This window comes from Neovison vison, chromosome 2 (assembly GCF_020171115.1).
Source record: "Neovison vison isolate M4711 chromosome 2, ASM_NN_V1, whole genome shotgun sequence".
Lineage (NCBI taxonomy): Eukaryota > Metazoa > Chordata > Mammalia > Carnivora > Mustelidae > Neogale > Neogale vison.
Window position 1 is genome coordinate 239,131,638 of NC_058092.1, and position 15,015 is coordinate 239,146,652.

Sequence of the window (15,015 nt, forward strand, 5' to 3'; positions counted from 1 at the left end):
AGTGCAGAGCCCCACGCGGGGCTCCACCTCACGACCCTGACGTGACCTGAGCCGAAATCAAGAGCTGGAGGCGTCACCGACGGAGCCCCCCTGGCGCCCCAAGACGTGAGCGTCATCTCTGTGCCCCGCGGGGGCTTGAACTCTCTGCACCGCAGAGCCAGCCGGCGGCCCGCGTCACACCGCGCAGTGGCACAGGGGTCCGGACTCCCCAGCCCTGGGCTCCGGCCGCCCCTCGAGGATGCTGAGCGCGTGCGCGTGGGTGGATTCCGGCCGCACGAGGCTTCCTCACCATCACGCCGCGAGTTCCTGTCCTGTGATGACTCTTCGGGGGAAGACACCCTGCCGTCTGCACACCTTTACCCACCCCCCCGGTCTTCACACCTTTACCCCCCCGTCTGCACACCTTTACCCCCCGTCTGCACACCTTTACCCCCCCCCCCCGGTCTGCACACCGTTACCCCCCCCCTCCAGCCCCCACGCACTCGGCCAGCGTCAGTCCTCCGGTTGGCCCTTCTGCATGTCGCTGCGGTCCTGAGGGAGAGCCGAGCCTTTCTCCCTCCTGCCTGCTGCCAGTGTGGCCCCGGGCACGCCCGCCAGTCTCAGGCCATCGTCCGTTCCTGTTGAAGCTTGTGCCCTGGTTGTCCCACTGCTGGGTTCCTCCTCTTTGGCTTCTGTCCTTTCTCTGTGCTGGCTTTGAGCCCTTCCTGACTCCCAGGCCGGGAAGCGGCCGGCCCACCACCGCTGATGGGCATCAGGCCCTTTGCACAAAGCCAGATCGTGTTTGCCGGCACACGCGCGTGGAGGGCCGCGACTCAGGACCGTGAGCGGCTCCAGGTGCCCCGTCCGCATCCCCCACCGGCTAGGACCCGCCCCTTCCTGGCCGCTCTGTGCCGTGTGCGGGTCCACCTCCCGTGCCCCACGAGGGTAGCCTCCTTTAGGAGTCAAGTGTCCCTCTTGGCGTTCCACGTTGAATCCCAGGGAGAACGTTGGTTTCAGCGATGGATTCTGGCTGTGAAGCATCGCTGGGTTCTGAGTCGCGGAAAAAGCATTAAGCCTTGTAGTCCCACTCCCCTCCCTACCCGCCAGCACCCCTGCCCCCGGCAGCAGCCGGTCTCCCGCACTTCGAGATCTGTCCGTCCTTTTTCCCGAGTGAGTTCTGTTCCCTCCCGCGCGGTTCTGCACAAAGAGCAGCACACCAGATGTAGTTCTTCAGATACGTCTGGTTCACCGGCTGCGGCTCGGGTTCTGCTCCTCTTCTCCGTGGTTAGTAGCCACTGGGCAGCGTCTGATGCCAGAAGGCCCGTGTCCGAGCTGGGCCGCCCTCCCCAGGCAGCCTCTCCCCGAGGCGCTCGGGAGTCCCTGGGAGCGCTGCTGGCCCAGAACACGCCCCCCGCCTCCCGCTACCCGAGCAGGCCGGTCCCCGGAAGGGAGCTCAGGGACGCTGACCCATCGAAACGTGGCGGCCATGCTCCAGCTGCTGGCCACCAACTGTGGTGCCCGTTTCTTGGAGCACCAGCACACCCAGAAATCCCCGTTTGTCGACACCTCTTGGTCCTTTTGAGAAGCCTCGGGGCTGCAGCACGGGAGCCCCGTGGCACGTGCACCCGACCAGCTGCGCACACGCACTGCGCCACCGCGGAGCCTGTGTTACTGGACACGCTCCTGTAGGTTGTCAGGCCTCCAGAGGTTCGTCTTCAGGACAGATTCCTACGAGCGGGTCCCCGGTCAGAAGGAACGAGCAGGTGGCTTTCCAGGTGCCTGGTTTCTTTCCAGAGCTGTAGCCTCCTGTACTGCCAGCGCCCCAGCACCCCAGGCCCCACTGGAGCCTGCAGGTGTCTGGACCATAAGCCGCGTTCAGGATGACCAGCTCCGTGGCCAGATTCCTTAACATAATCCGAGCACGTGCACTTGCTCCTCAGCGAATTCAGCGGCAAGTACAAAGGGCCATCTGCAAGACCCCAAGGCCTGCAGCGCTATTATCCCTCCCAAATGCGAGGACACACACACACACACACACACACACTCCACGCAAATACAGCGCTTCGAGGAGTCCAATGTCCACCTTCACGCTGAGTGGGAGAGGCCTCGAGAAGGCCTAAGCCTCAATCCCGATGTCATTCTGAAAAGCACTTTCCCAACAGCCCTGGAGGCCTTCTGCCCAGTTCTGCTCACTGCTCAGTGCCACCGAGGCGGGGACGAACGGCTGCCTTGCAGAGGGCCCCCAGTCGCCCAGGCGATGCTCGGGAAAGCCACGGGGCAGTGCCCAACACTGAAGACCGGGGGCGGGGGGGTGCCCTTGCGCGGCCCTGCTGGCTGCGGCCCTCACAGGCGGGCGCTCCAGACCCCAGCAGCAGGAAGAACGAGCCCCCGTTCCCAGCGAAAGGCAAATCCACCTGCTGAGTCCCAAGGGACTGGCTGGGCCGGAGCACGTCCGCGTCACTGGGAGCCTCACCTTTTCTGGAGAAGTTACACGAGCAATTCTTCTCCCAGTGAGGCAGCGGTCCACAGCTGGGTCCAGGGTCATCATTTAAATGTAATGAGAAATGTTAAAAACTAAAATGCTATTTATCACAACTGAGCTGAGGGTGGACATGTAGGACAGATACACGCGGGGACACGCGGGGCCCAAGAGGCAGCCTTGCGGAGGTCGCGCCTCGGGAAGGTAACGGGACAGTGGAGCAGACGCCTGGTTTACTCAGAAAGCTTTCTGACCTTTATTTTTTTTTTTACTGTTTTTTAACATCTCATTTAAACCATACATGACCACAGTCATCTCTGAAGGATTTAGCGGAGATTTATTTTTTCTATTTCCAGTCTCTTGCAGACAGAGGTTTGCTTAGAATGAAGCTGATTCTAGGAGAAACGAACACAAAGAGAAGGACTCGAGTCAGCAATCCAGGCGCTAAGAGAGGGAAGACGTGAGCAGGTGCCCAGGACAGGCGGCGACCGTCCGGGGCGGCTGCAGGGCCCGCGGCTTCGTGTCGGAGGCGGACGCAGGCGGCGGCATCTGCTCCCCGGACCCCGCTGTGTGACCGGCAGGGGCGGTCGGCCGAGCCTGCAGCAAGACAACCTGCCCACTCACACCCAGCGCTTCCTAGACCAGTGTGAGTGTAAGGCCACAGTATTCACTTGGGACAAACCCCGTATGTAGTCATTTTAATAAACATTCATTCTTATTTTAATAAACATTATTCATTCTTTTCAAATATAAAGTATTTTAACTGAGTAACTGGATACAGATAATTTTTGTTAAAATACTACACGTCGTATCTAGTGTGTTGAAATTACTTACACTTTGCTACTTATGGTACCCGAACAAAACTCACTACCCGACTACTACAGATGTTCCTCAGCAGCACATGCGCAGTAATTGATCCCGTAGGTTTGATTACAGCTTAGCGTGTTGGGGTTTTCTGTCCTGTCTGTCATTCTAGCGGACGAGGAGCGCACGGTTCTCCGAACAGCCGGCCGGATCGAGAGACGCGCTCCGCTCGGCCCCAGGCGGCTCTTCGGCCCACAGCGCCGACCCCCGCTACGGGACTAAGGCCAGCTTCCGAGTCTTCATCAGAAGGTGCTGGTGGAGGTGGTCAGGCGCCTCCCGATGTAGATCCTGCACAGGAAAAGCAACAGCTGTTAGCACGGGGCCCGTGGCTCTCCTGGCAGAGACTGGGCGCGCGGCCTAGAGCTTCTGCGGGCGAGGACGGCTGCCCTCCACTGGCTACCGAGAACCTGGTATCGAAGCTCTCCGTAAAGGTCTCTTCCCGGGTGAGCGTGTCAGGGTTCAGCGTCCCGTTTTTACATCTACCTCGGAAAAGGGCCAGCTGTGCTCTTGCACGGATGTGCTCGGTCCCCGTACAGAGGCGGCCACTGGCCAGCTGCAGAAAGGCCATCGTCTGTCTGGAAGTTCGCGCGGTGACACACTGCTGGGGAGTCCCCACCCGCCGCACCCGCAGGCAGGAGAGAGGCCCCAGGTCCTGCCGGGAGCCGCCTCAGAGGAACGGGAGGGCTGGACTTCGGGCACCAGAAGCTCCACGAGCCTCGCAAGAGCGGGGAAGGGCAGGGACAGAGCGCAGGAGCGGGCTGCAGGGACTTACCCTGAAACGAAGGCCCAAGCCAGGGACTGAACGTGCCCCGGGCCCTGCTCCCACAGAGCCTAACCTGCTAGCCCTGGAGAAAACCCGAGCCCGGCTGAGACACACGGGCCAGGAGGAAGCCAGCGGGGCCGTGCTGAGAGCCAGAGCTCCGAGCCGGAAGGGGGCACAGTCTGGCCCAGGACCGGGGAGGGCTTCACGTCGGACACGGACGTCCAGGAGCCTGTGGCCCACTGGGAAGCCACGTCCCAGGCACAGTTCCCGGAACGAGGGTATGGGGCTCTGCAGGGAGTGCGGGGAAGGCAGCCCTGTGCTTGCTTACTTCCCACAGAGCTGGTGGGCGACACAGAACTTCCCAAGACCAGGAGGCACCCACCTGCCCTAAGACTTCCAACACCCCAGGTCTCTTGCGCCCCATCCCCAGGATCTGGGAAAATGCGGGGACAGCGCTTCAAGGGCTGTCTCGTCCCATTTCCCTGGGGCCCGGGAGGCCAGCCTCCGTCAGACGCTCACGGTGACCGTCCGGTCTGTCCAGCCAGCTGCATGCACTGAACACCGCGGCACCTCAAGACAGAGGCTGGAGGGGAGCCCAGCCCGTGGCGCGGGACCCCAGAGCCAAGTGGGGCTCGCTTCCCTGCCGCCAGAGCACGGCTGCGCTGTGGAAGTGGGGCGGCTCCCGAGCCCAGCCCGCTGCAGCGAGGGACAGCTCAGCTCAGCGTGTCCGTGCAGCGTCCGTCCACATGGTGCGAGAACGGAACAAGTGTGGCCGAGTCCACAGGGACACGGGACGGTCAAGGAGGCACCAGGCAGACTCGCGCTCAGGGCTCCGTCGGGGCCACCCCCACAGCAGGGTCAGGAGCGAGAGGGCTGGGGCCCTTCCTGGGTCTGGGGCCCACGATCCGGGCCTCACGTTACGGAAGCGGACAGACGACCGACACCCGGAGGCCGGGTTTCCAGACCCCTGCACTCGGGACCACGCAGAGGCGGCCCCGCGCGGCCTCACTCACCCCAGTCCAATGGCCAGCAGGTGAGACAGCAGCAGGGACGGGAGGAAGACCTTGAGGAACTCCGCCGAGAAGATGCCCCCCTTCTTCATGACGCTCGTGTTCCTCATGCTGAGCGTGGCCGTGCGCTTCGGGTGCTTGAACAGCAGCTCCCTGGGGAGGGGACACGCGGTGAGCCACCCGCCCCGCGCCCCGGACGCCCCCACGCCGTCGCACACACTCACTTGGGGGGGATGTTTTCTGGCCGACTTGACCAATCCCAGATCCAGTCCGAGTTCTTCTTCAAGATGCTCTCGACTTCTTTCCTTCTCTCTATATAATCTTCCTCCGACTACGACAGAATCAACGTGCGCCGCCACTTAGCTCCGCCCGGCCCCGCCGTGCCGCACTGCGCGCCCCTCTGTTGCAGACAGACACGGGGCCGCAGACGCGGTCTCCCGAGGAAGCAGGGCGCGGGAGGACGATGAAGTCCACACGCCGACGGCGGGGCAGGTTTTCCGAGGAGAAAATCCAAGGGCTCCGCAGGCCCACACGGCTGGGGCGACCCAGGGCCGCGCGCCACGGTCTTTCAAAGGGCAGTTTCGTCCAGTGGGAGGGAAAGAACCAAAAACCCACACACCTGCGATACATACGGCCAAACCCTAACGACAGGAGACTTTCTGGTGTTTTGCTTTTAAAAACTCTGAACCTGAGTCTGTGATTCTCTCTGAAAGTCGGCAAGACCACCGCTCCCCATCCTGGAAGCGCTCTGGAACGCAGGGTACACCCAGCCAGCTGCCCCGAGATCGCCACCTGGGGGACCCGGGAGGGACGGAGCCTGGGTGGGAGGCGGCCCAGCGGGGGACCCCCCTGGGATCAAGGGTCCCGGCGGTACGGATCACAAGACCCGCTTCCTAAGCGATTCTGGAATCAGCACAGGGAAGTCCACTGCTCCGTGACCACCACTGGGACACCCAGAGGACGCTTGCCCTACATCCCACCGCGTGCCAGGGCCCGCGTTCCCGAGACCAGTCTCCCCGACAGCAGGAGGCAGCCCTGCCCGGCACGTCAGACCCAGAGCACCCGCACGCGTGTGCGCAGGGGCCTCACGAACTGGCCCGCCTGCTCCTGACCCGGAACACCAGCACGGCTCGGCGCGACTGCCAGCCGCGACACAGCGCCACCGCTAAGTGGCCCCCAGAGGCCCTCCCTGCCAGCCCCATGGCTCCAGCCAGGCTCCAGGCCTGAGGGAAGCCGCCCGCGCTTCTCGTGCGTCCTCGGGTGGCAGCTGAGGGCAGTGGAGGCCCCACAACCTTGACACCTGCTCGGGTCAGCTCAGCGGGAGGCCGAGTGGGGGGCAGCCCCCACCGCAGCTGTAAGCAAGGCAAGAGCCCCCCCACCCCCGAGAACAGCGTTCTCTGCTCCGCCCCACTGCCCGCGCCGCCCACCTGAGAGCTGTTCTTCTCGCCGATGCTGTGCGTGTCGAGTTCCGAAGCTCGGGTGGTGTCCTGCGGGGTCTGTGAGCGAGGCGGGCTTGGGGGGCGCAGGGAGGAGGACGGAGAAACCGGGATGTGAGCATGGTTTCTGCTACGAGAAGCCAAGCCCCCCGCAGGCCCGGCCCCCAGGTCTCCCCTCCCACCGTCCCCGGTCCCCTTCGGCCGAGCTCGGCAGGCGGCAGGGAGCCGGGGACCACACGACCCCCAGTGCAGCCCGCCTGCGGCCTTCTCTCCGGGTCTGTGCTCCGCGGCTCAGCCCGAGGGCCCCTGACCTTCGCTTTCTGACTCAGCCGTGCTAACACCCGGCAGCCGGAGCCAGGACATGCCGGGGGCACTGCGTGCGTGCCGGCCGCCCCCAGGCCCCCGGCTTCACTGCTGTCCCTCCACCGGCCAGACCCCATGCTTCCCAGCGGAGGACAAGGCTCCGGCAATACAGGCAGGGGCGGGGAGGCCACTCTGGGACTCGGCCTGTGCCGGGGTAAACCGCACGCGCAGACGGCCCCCTCCCACCCACCTGTCGCAGTGGGAGCTCTTGGAGCTACTCCGTCCGGACTCGTGCTGGGCGTCCAGCAGTATTTTCTCCAGGTCGCCGTTATAGACCGACACGGAGGCCGGGACGCCGCTCCCGTTCCCGTTGCTGAAGTGCAGTTCCACCCAGGAGCCTGGCGGAGACACAGAAGGGCCCAGTGGGATCTGCTGCCCACTGCGGAGCGCACACGCCTGGCGCCCACCTCCCGCAGGTGCACCCAGCGCCCCAGGACACGCACCGGCCGGTCTCCTGCCACCCCCGGACGCAGGGCAGGTGCCTGGCAACCCACTGGGCCAGCGGAGGCCAACAGACCGTGACGCGTTCTTTCCACTCGACTTTCAGAAGAGAGAGGGCTCGACAAGAGCTTTAGAGATTCAAGTTCCCGGGGGGGCTGTACGATCTCCGCGCCACTTGTTTCCACGGCAGCGTCGCACTCGGATCCTGACGCCCCCCGAACCCCGGACTGCTGGTCTGTGTTCACGTCCCTCAAGCCAGAGGACATACTCCGCTTAGAACAAAGGCAGGTTCCCCCTGAACGAGACTGAGCAGGGCAAGCCGTCCCCAACGTGCTGCGTCAGCCACGTCTTTGCAGGAAGAAGTCGGCCTTCTCCGACTAGAAACGACCGCGGGCCATGCTCCGGGTTCTGCAGGCACAGAGAGCTGTCTGGGCGCCGATCGGCCGCTAGCCCAAACTGGACCGAGAACCTGCCACCCCGGCCCACCCCCACGCCCGACACGAGCCACGGTCTTCGGCGAGGCTGGGCTTTGGGCGCCCCAGCGGCTGCACTTCCGTGCAAGTTCTGTCCGACCTCAGCACCGTCTCCGGCACACCAGGCCGCACAGAGGGACCGACACGTCAGCACCGCCGTCCGGGCGGCGAGGACAGGCTGCGCAGCTGCAGCCCGTGTCTGGGGAAACCCACAGCTGGCACAGTCCCTCAGCAGCCCCAGCCCGGGGAGGGTGGCCGCGAGCCCCCCACACACATCCTGGAAGCACGGCAAGCAGCAGGCTCAGCCCCGCCGGGGAGGGGGGCTGGGACCCCACAGCAATGCCTGGGGGGCTGGACGTGGGGGCCGAGCGTGCATGGACGCGTGCGTGTGGCTGAGCACCCCGCGCTGCTGTGGTTCACAAGCCCCTACTGCCCCACCACAGACCGTCCACCCGCGAGGCCTGCGGCAGCACCCCGAGGCCTGCCGGAACTGCGTGCTTCAGATCTGACTTGTCCGCAAGAGGGAGCGAGTGCACCCGGAGGGACCCAGATCGTGACCTGATCGTGACCTGATCGTGACCTGATCGTGACCTGAGCGGAAGCCAAGAGTCAGTCCCCCGACGACTGCTCCCGTTTCGTGGCAGCCATACTCTCGCTTCTGTCCACGCGGACCCCGGGGCAGGCCCACGGCCAGCAGCAGCACACGCCCATTCAGCGGTCCTAGGCGTCCGACACAGCCGAACGGGGGTGCGGTCCTCCCAGCAGACCAGTCTTTACGTTCGGCCGTTCTGGGACGGCGTCCTGTGCGGCTCCTTTGCCGTTTCTCTGATTTCGAACGGAACTGGCCGTCTTCTCCATGCTTACTGGCCACTTGGACGGCACCTTTTTAAATTAGCTGTTCACGGGCACCTGGGTGGCTCAGTTGGTTGAGCGTCTGACCCCTGGTTTGGGCTCAGGTCATGATCTTGGGGTCCTTAGGTCGAGCCCTGCGTCAGGCTCCGCGCTCTGCAGGGTCGGCCTGAGATTCTCCCCCTCCCCTGCCCCTCGCCCCTCCAGGCACGCGCGCTCTCTCTGAAAAAAAAAAAAGAAATCAATCAGTGGTTCAAAAACCTCTTCCTCCTCCTGTGCACGTTTCACACGTAAGATACAAGCCTTTCTCCACCAAACACGCACAAGAACGTCCCCTGCGTCTTGCCCTTTCGGGTTTCGTGTCCGTTCTTTCCAACGTTCAGTCTTTGCTTTTAACTCAAAGTTTCAATCTCCTTCTAGGCTTGAGGCTTGAGGCCTGGCGGCCGTCTGTGCACGGTCCCGAACGGTGAGCTTCTCCCCGCGGACGAAGAGCTGCCCGCACCACTCGCTGAGCAGACCGCCCTCGCGGCCCCCGGCCACGCTACTTCCTCTGCGAGAAATCAAGCTGGCCACACGCACGGGCCCGTTTCTGAGCCCAAGACGGTTAGTGTCTCTGTTCTGTGTCACAGGTCTGTGTGTCTCCAGCACCATCTGTTAGAGGCCACTCTGGTGGCCTACGGAGGACGGGGCAGTATGGGCAGAAGACAGAAACGCAGGGACCAGACACATGCCATGAGCCAGGTTCGCAGGGACTTCAGTGCCGGCACCATGACCCACGACGGCACAGCCCCGCACACCGTGCGCTCGCCTGGCCTCACCTGCTCCCCTCTGCCGCGTGGACCGAGGCACCAGCAGGCCTCCAGCTGCCCAGTGAGCCCAACACACGGCTAACCTGCCCGGAGCAGTTGAACAGGTCCCCTCCATCAGAAGAACGCAAAGACCCCGCACCCAGCTCGCTAACAGCGATCACACACGCTCTCCAGTGACACGCGAACTTGTGTCTTTCACGCTCAACTGCTTCGCGCCGGCCCGGCCCACGCCAGCACGTCCCTAAGGCACGAGGAGGCAGAGCGGCCCGCAGCCAGCATGACACCAGGCCATTCCACACCCCGGCTACCCGGCGACCACGCGTCGGACCGAGCTCCGTGCCCCCGACCCTGACGCGTCATGAAGAGAGCCAGAGTGGGAGTCCGCCCCCGAGCCCCTCGGCGGGCCGGCAGACCAGCCCGGGCCCAGTCCCGTTCTCCGAGGCTCCTTCCCCATCACGCAGACGCCAGGCCTGGCTGGGCTCACTCTGCAGGCGAAGGGGCGCTCCAGGGGGCCTGTGCTGCGTGAGGTCAACCGAGTCTGAGGGGTGACATCACTTCTGACATGACCGGGCTGGGGAGGGCGTGGGGGCTGTCCGTCCCCCCCACACACAAACCAGAGACGGATTCTCGGGCTGAGCAGCCGACACGGGCTCGTCCGGCTCCTCACGCACCTGCTGCCGACTGCAAGCTCGGGGCTCCGGCGCCCGGCCCAGGGCGGTCACTCCCTGAACAGCTCACAGAGCTCAGGAAGCCCCTTCACGTCCCTCTACCCCGTTGTTGGGAAGGACAGAGCACAGGTGCGCCCGCTGGAAAGACCCGTGCGCTGGGCGCGAGGAAGGGGGGCCACGCTCCCCGCACGTCCGCTCGTCCAACCAAGCGTCTCTGAACCTTGCTGCGTGACGTCTAACCCACCTGCAGCCCCCGCCATCCCTGGAGGAGGGTGTCCACCCTCTTATCCCAGCCCCGTGTGGCGGCCACGACCCCCAAGGCACCGCACTACCACACTCTGTGTTCCAAGGGAGCACCTCACGGTAGGGGCCCGTTATCAATAAGCCTCTAGTATCACTCAAATTCCAAGGGTTTGGGGGGCTCAATGCCACAAAGCAGGGAGAAAGGTCACAGACGAACATTTCCCAGCAGACACACCTGAACGCCGAGCAGGCAGCCGGAGGAGCACAGCTCCTGCTCCCGGGGCTGCGGGCCACACCGCATGCTGGCACAGACGCTACTTCCAAACCTAGTCTTCCAAAACATACACATACGTAACGGACACGTAACACCACTAGATGCAGGGGTTTTTTGTTTTTTGTTACACCACAAGGGCCAACTGAAGACCCCAACGAGACGGACTCCTGTTTTTACAATCATGTCCCAGAAAGCCCTAAGCACCGCGAGAAAGCAAAAAAGCCCATGCTGGACCGTCCATGCCTTGGAGTCCAAAAGCTGTATCCCAAGAATGATTTACCAGGACGCGAGTTTTATTATTAACCTGAACAACTGGGCAGGAAGCACAGCGCGGGGCCAGGGACGGGAGCGGGCTACCCCGCCACCGACGTCAGCCAGGTGTTAAGCTCCCTCACCTTTCTGAGCAAGAAACGGGGGCCTAAGCAGCTTCAGGCCTCAGAATCACAACGTATCGAGTAACTCGGGGTAATCAAAAAAACAAAAACCAGACCGTGGTGTTCCTGGCCCAAGGCAGGCCGGCCTTCCACCCGCACGCCCCCCTCCTTGCGGTCTCCCCAGCACACACGTGGCTAACGGGACGCCGGCCACACAGCGAGTCCACGTCCCATCTCCCCAGAAGCTAGAGACCGGGTGCCCAGCGCAGCTCCTGCCTCTCCTGTGACCCAGGAGACACCCCTGGCCCCACTGCCCACTCCATGACCCAGGGCAAGTGTTTCCGGCCACCATGGTGGCCACAAGGAAGGCCACCCCGCAGCGTGGCCCCGGCGGCTGCGGGAAGCCCCGAGCCTTAGCAGCCTCGCCCGGCACTCTGGAAGCTGGTCTGGAACGCGGAGGCAGAGCCCAGCACACGCACGTTCTGCTCAAGTTGTAATGGAGCCGCTGGGCAGCCGGGGCGGGGGAGCACGGACGAGGGGAGCGGCAGGCACCGCGGTCCCCCTCGGGACGCTGGGACGCAGCCCTCACACGGGGATGCTGGAGACGGCGCGGCAGAGCGGGCTTCGTCCCTGGAGAGGCGCGTTGTATTTCGGGAACGGCAGGTTCTCGAAGCTCTCTGTAAACACGACCGCTCTGTGCGGTAATAAACTGTGCTTCCGGAGACAAGGAAGACACAACTTCTCACGTTAGGTGACACGGGATGAGCCCTGCCGGACGCGTCGGCTCTGACCTGAAGAGCGGCCTCGGGCTGGGGCACTCGGGATAAGCCCCGTCTCCTCCCCAGGTAGGGCGCCCGCTCCCTGCTGGCCCGGCTGTTGTCATTCCAGCTCCCAGCACCCCACGGCCCTTCCCTGCAGCCCCCCCGCCCTCTACTTGGGGTCGCCTGCCCTCTTTTCCAGTCGGCCTCGGGGCCTCTCACGGTGACCATGCGGGAGATGCAGGGGAGGGGCCAGGATCTAGGGGCCGAAACCCCTTCGCTGTTGAACTTCACAATACTACAATTTCCCTTCAAAAGAAATCAGCTTTTCCTCTACAGACCCCTCCGGCCAGGGGGCTGCAGACCACAGCGCGCGGGGGTGGGGGGCTACACCTCCCTGAAGCCCCCGGCCCATGAGCAGCTCAGCTCCGAGTCCAGGGGTCCCGTGGGAAGCCAGTGAGGCAACCCCCTGCCCATGACGCCGTCAGCATCAGCACTGCGAGCGCCTCCCCCGCCGGGCCTGGGGCAGGCACTGACCGGTGGGCTGGACAACGGCTCCCAGCACAACGATCGTGGGCAGCAGGCACAGTTCTGCGGGCACCTCCCCGGGCCGAGGTCTGCCGCTGCCCACGCTGCCCACGGAAACAAGAGGTCACACCGCCAGGACGGGCAGGGGACAAGCCCCGCCTCGGCCAGGAACCAGGCCCGGATTCACATTTCTCGGGGCAGCTGCGCGGCCCGCGTGACGCGGGGCGAGTGACTCCACCCTCCGCGGCCGGGCGGCCAGTGCCCCGCAGCACGTACGCCCCAGACCGGGGCCCAGAGAAGCCTCACCCGAGTCTCCAGGCCCCGGTAACCACCTTCGTCTAGAAAACGCAAAACACAGACACGCTTTCGGCCGAGAAGCTGGCGGTGCAGCCCGGCCCATGACTCAGCACGGGGGTCCGGCGCGGAGGGGACAGAGCCCTCGGGCGGACCGCAGCGCCGCGGACGGGGCGGCCTGGCCCCTGGGAAGAGGCCGGCGCTCGGCGGGTCGCACCCGGCGGCGGAGGGAAACCCTGGTCCGCCCGCCGGTCCCGGAGCGCACGGGCGCCGTCTGCACCCTTCGGGGACGGGCCGCGCCGCGAGCCTCCGTCCGGCCCCGGGAGACCCCGCTCCGGACCCGGGGCCGTCGGGGCGCGCCGGGACCCTCCGCCGGGGCCAGCAGCCCGCGGCGCCGCGGACTCCGCCGAAGCCCCGCACGGCCCTTCCCCAAGCTCGCGCGCGCCGGCCGTGCGCTCCGGGACACGAAGGCCGGGGCCAGCGCGCTGCTAAGGGCGGACCCCGCGCGGGGCCGCAGGGCGAAGGCCCGGGAGCCACCGGGGAGCAGGAGGGTCTGCGGACCAGGGGTCGCACACGCCCGCGAGCCTGGGACAACGTGCCCCGGCCGCGGGTTCGCAGCGCCGGCCGAGCCGGACCCGCCGCACGCGGAGCCGCTCCTCGCCGCGTCCTCACGCGGACCTGCTCCGGCCGAGCGCGGCGGCGGGACCCGAGCCCCCACCGGGCGGAGCGAGCGCCGGTCCCTCCCGCGGCCGCCGACACCCGCACCCGGGCTGACACCCGACCCCGCGCGGCTCCGGGCCGCGGCGCTCCGCGAGGCCTGCCCGCAGCCGGGGCGGAGGTCCGGCTCGCCCGGGGCCCCCCAGCGTCCGGCCCGCCCCCCCCCGAGCCCCCCCGGCCTCGCGGCCCCCGCCGGCCCCGCCGCCTCACCCTGCAGGTTCTCCTCCTGCAGTCCGGGGGTCCCGCTCTGCGACATGGCGCCGGGCGGCGGCGGCTCGGGGGCGGCGGGAGGCGGGCGGGCGGGTTCGCAGCTCCCACGCGGGGCCCGAGGACGCGGGGGCGCTCGGCCGACCAGCCGGACCGACTGACGCGCCGCCGGACGCACGACGGATAAACGGCGGAGAAGCCGCGGCGCCGCCTCCTGGTCGCGGGGCGGGGCCTGGGCGTGCGCGGGAACGCGGGGCGCGCGGGGCGCGTGCGGCGCGTGCAACGCGTGCGCAAGGCGGTGGAAGCCTCGCCCAAGGACCGCAGCGCGCGTGCGCGGGACAGGGGCCGCCGAGCGGGGCGCGCGTGCGCAGGGCAAGATCTGAGGAACAGGGTGCGTGTGCGCAGGCGCGGTGGGGGGCGGGGACTGAGGTGGTGCGGTGGTCGCCCTGCGCGGGCGGGGGCCGCAGGCGGGGCGTGGTCTGCGGAACCCTGGTAGCGGATTGCAGGACTGACCGACGGGGGCGCTTCGGGTCTGCGGATGCGCTGAGTACCCGCCCCTCACCTGCAGCGACCGCCCACCCGCCCCTCGCCGGAGTGGCCAGTCCCAAAGCCCGTCTGCTACGAGTCAGACTCCCAGGAACTCAGCCCAGTATCTGGCTCCAGCCCAGTATCTGGAGCGACCGGTCCAGGAAGCCGCACGTCACCCCCATCAATGACCCCAAAGGGCCAGCCCCTGCTCGGTCACCGAGGGCTTCCCGCTTCCTGTGCCTGCCTCCGGCTCAGGACCCAGGAGAAACCCAAGCGCTCCTTCGCCAGTCCTGAGGACCCCTGCTCTGTCCCCCGCCCCAGCCTCCATCAGGACCCCCGAGCCCCCTTCCCACGTGACATCTGGCACTCCCCTCCCTGCCCCTGGGAGCGCCCTGGGACCCCGCTCTGTCCGCTCTGGAGAGACACGTTCTCTCTCCGGCTTTCCTTCCGGACGCAGAGCTGCTGGCCTCTCCTCCTCGTTTACTCAGCCAGTGCTGACCTCACGCCGCCCCTGTAGGGAACAAGGGAGCAAGCGGCGCTGCTTCCCCGGAGACCGTGATTGCAAAGCCCCGGGCCAGGTTCCCACGCCACACCTGTCCTCCCCGAGCGCCCCACAGCTCCTCAGGCCCCCTTCCTGGGAACCCCCAGAACGAGCTGCCCATCCGGGCTTCTGACCCACAAAGGCAGCCCGTGCACCTTTATTTAGATGTTGTTTTTTCTCTTGGAAGAGTTCCGTAGTTTTCAGCAAGCAAGGCTTGCCCTTCTTTGGTCAGCTATATCCCGGAATGGTCCTGTGCTATGGGACGGCACTTGCTATGAAATTTCACTTGTTGCTGCTAGTATAGAAATAGGACAATTTTTGTGTCTTGGCACATCCTTCAATCTCGCCAAAACTTACACTTTTTTTTTAATAAGCTTCTGAATGTTTAAGGAAACGTGTTTCTCCCTGCAACCTGGT

At 65.4% G+C, this 15,015-nt stretch overlaps 1 protein-coding gene across 1 annotated transcript; it reads right to left on the reverse strand.

Annotated features, from left to right (window-relative positions):
- Nucleotides 1-2,690: 2,690 nt before the first annotated feature.
- On the reverse strand, nt 2,691-13,668 carry BNIP3 (BCL2 interacting protein 3). Its single transcript, XM_044240759.1, has 6 exons — nt 13,533-13,668; nt 7,085-7,232; nt 6,523-6,607; nt 5,320-5,426; nt 5,099-5,248; nt 2,691-3,610 (listed from the first exon to the last, which is right to left on the reverse strand). Exons 1-6 carry the CDS (start codon nt 13,576-13,578, stop codon nt 3,565-3,567), a joined length of 582 nt encoding a protein of 193 aa, XP_044096694.1. The 5' UTR covers nt 13,579-13,668; the 3' UTR covers nt 2,691-3,564.
- Nucleotides 13,669-15,015: the final 1,347 nt, after the last annotated feature.

Excerpts from the sequence above, each read along its gene's own strand:
- BNIP3 (XM_044240759.1), bottom strand. The coding sequence starts at position 13,578 with ATGTCGCAGAGCGGGACCCCCGGACTGCAGGAGGAGAACCTGCAGG. Across the intron at positions 7,233-13,532 it reads GCAGGAGGAGAACCTGCAGG|GCTCCTGGGTGGAACTGCAC; the intron begins GTGAGGCGGCGG and ends TGTCTCCGCCAG. Across the intron at positions 3,611-5,098 it reads CTGCTGGCCATTGGACTGGG|GATCTACATCGGGAGGCGCC; the intron begins GTGAGTGAGGCC and ends TTTCCTGTGCAG.